This window comes from Sinocyclocheilus rhinocerous, unplaced genomic scaffold (genome assembly GCF_001515625.1).
Source record: "Sinocyclocheilus rhinocerous isolate Xijiao unplaced genomic scaffold, SAMN03320098_v1.1 scaffold411, whole genome shotgun sequence".
Classification (NCBI taxonomy): Eukaryota; Metazoa; Chordata; class Actinopteri; order Cypriniformes; family Cyprinidae; genus Sinocyclocheilus; species Sinocyclocheilus rhinocerous.
In genome coordinates, this window is record NW_015640493.1 from 224,698 (window position 1) to 226,806 (window position 2,109).

Consider the following 2,109-nt stretch of genomic DNA (forward strand, 5'->3'; position numbering starts at 1 on the left):
ATATATACTCTCTCTCTCTCTCTCTCTCTCTCTCTCTCTCTCTGTGTGTGTGTATATATATATGTGTGTGTGTGCATATATATATATATAGTATTTTTTGAAAAAATATATTGTGCACTGTCTAGGTCTTTAATTAGAAAAATTAATCTGTTATGTGTGCATAACATATGTATTCCACTCTGCAGCAGCATTTTTATTTTTTTATTCATGTCCATGTTATTTGTGTACTGCACTTAATACCTAATATTGTGTAATGCACCAATTTAAAAAAAATAATTTTGCATTGAAATATACATAAATTTAGCACAGTATTGACATTTAAAATCTTTTCCGCACCCAGCAACATCCCTTTTTCACCCTCCATGACTCCAAAGACACCGACGTCGCTAGCTTTGTGAAGAGCATCCTTGGGGACTGAGAACGTCCCTCTCAGCAAAACTGATGTGTTGCCGCGGGGGGGAGACGGGACTATTTCAGAAAAAGCACCAATAGCAAGACTAACACCTGTAAGACACGCCCACCTCAGCAGCCAACAGTGCATAGGCACACAGGAGGGTCTGGGGGAAAGAACACTGAAACTGAGGGTGGGCGGGGCGTTTCCTAGCAACAACACAGCGTGTGTGTGCATGTATGTGTAGGTGCGTGTGTGAGAACAAGCACATTTGTGCGAGAGTGTGTGTGAATTCTTCACCTGCCTGTATGTGCATACATGTGCATTAAAAGGTTTTACAGTCCCAAGTCAAACTTCATCTATTGTTCAATCTCAGTCCTCCTCCAGCTTTACCTCTCAATCCAAAAAGCCGTTTTAGCATCAGGTGAGTCTGTTATAGATGTCTGTTGAGTTTCCCCAGTGGCACTTCAGTGTAATTCTTAAAGTATTCAGAAATGTTACCCACCCCCACAACGTCCGGTTCTTCAAAAAATATAAAAAAGATTTAAATAAATTTAAAAAAAAGAGAGCGAAAGTGGTATAGATATATTTATCTATTATCTAGATATGTATATATACTCAAAAATATTTCTTGAATTTGTTAAATGAGTACATGAGGATGATATTCTGTGTTGGCTGTAAGGAGTGATGGTTATTAAAGTGAATGAATGGAGCATCTTTTTTTCCCTGAATTTGCAAAGACTGATTGGTGCATTTGTGTCACTGAAGGCTAATCTCGGATCAGTTTATAAATGCTGTTGTAATAGTGAGGGTCTAGACCCATAGAGCTGTCCCTGAGTCAGATGTCAATGGCCAGAAGTGAAAAGATCGCTTTTCACATACCCTCCATGAACTCTGTGTGTGAGTAAATGGGTGTAAACGCTTGTGTGCTTTATATGCTATTCGTCTAAACCAAGGTAAATTTGGGTCTGTTGGCTACATCTAGACCTCTCTGTTCTGAGCCAATCAAAAAATTCTCACTCTTTTCAATTGCAATCCAACTGGAAATTATTATCATTATTATCATTATTGTTATTTTATTATTATTATTATTATTATTATTATACACAGTGCATATGTATTAACAGTAATGAGGTGTTCTGCAGTGTCTGTATATGTTGTAACTGCTGTTTTTCTCTTTGGAAACTTGACAATTTCTTTTTAATTTTAAGGTGGTGTGCAGGTATGAGCGTGTGGTCATTTGTGAGACGCGTGTGTATGTGTCTGCATGTGAGCGTTATATAAAAGTCTGAACACACGTAGCTGATAATTCTTTCAAAGCCTCACTGTGACTCGGAAGCCTGATTTTGTGCCTCTCTATAGACAAAAAAAAACAAAAACACATACATTAAAACAAACTACAAAACCCACGCTGCTTTGTCATAAGACATGCTTTGCTTTGCTTTCCACAGGTGGGGGGAATCTGTTGTTTGCTTTCTGGGCTTCTGGTTTTATTCTCATATAATTTTTGTAAGGTGGAGATGATGAATGTGTATGAGTGTGTGTGTGTGCGTTTTTTTTTTTTTTTTTTTTTTCTTTCTTGGTTGTTTGTTTTGTCTTGTGACCACTGTATACGGAATGGATAACACTGCTATTTTGCCTGTAATCGTTATATTGTTTGATTCAAACATAAAAGTTCTCTTATATCTTCGCTGTTTCTTTTTGATATGCTACATTAA

At 37.1% G+C, this 2,109-nt stretch overlaps 1 protein-coding gene across 2 annotated transcripts in view; it reads left to right on the forward strand.

Annotated features, from left to right (window-relative positions):
- The window catches only part of map2k6 (mitogen-activated protein kinase kinase 6), a 23,560-nt gene extending 21,796 nt beyond the window's left edge, over positions 1 to 1,764 (forward strand). For both annotated transcript variants that reach the window (XM_016569364.1, XM_016569363.1), the window contains exon 12: positions 341 to 1,764. In XM_016569364.1, the coding sequence (XP_016424850.1) occupies positions 341 to 418 (78 nt within the window). In that variant the 3' untranslated portion in view covers positions 419 to 1,764. The remainder of the gene's footprint in view (positions 1 to 340) is intronic.
- Positions 1,765 to 2,109: the final 345 nt, after the last annotated feature.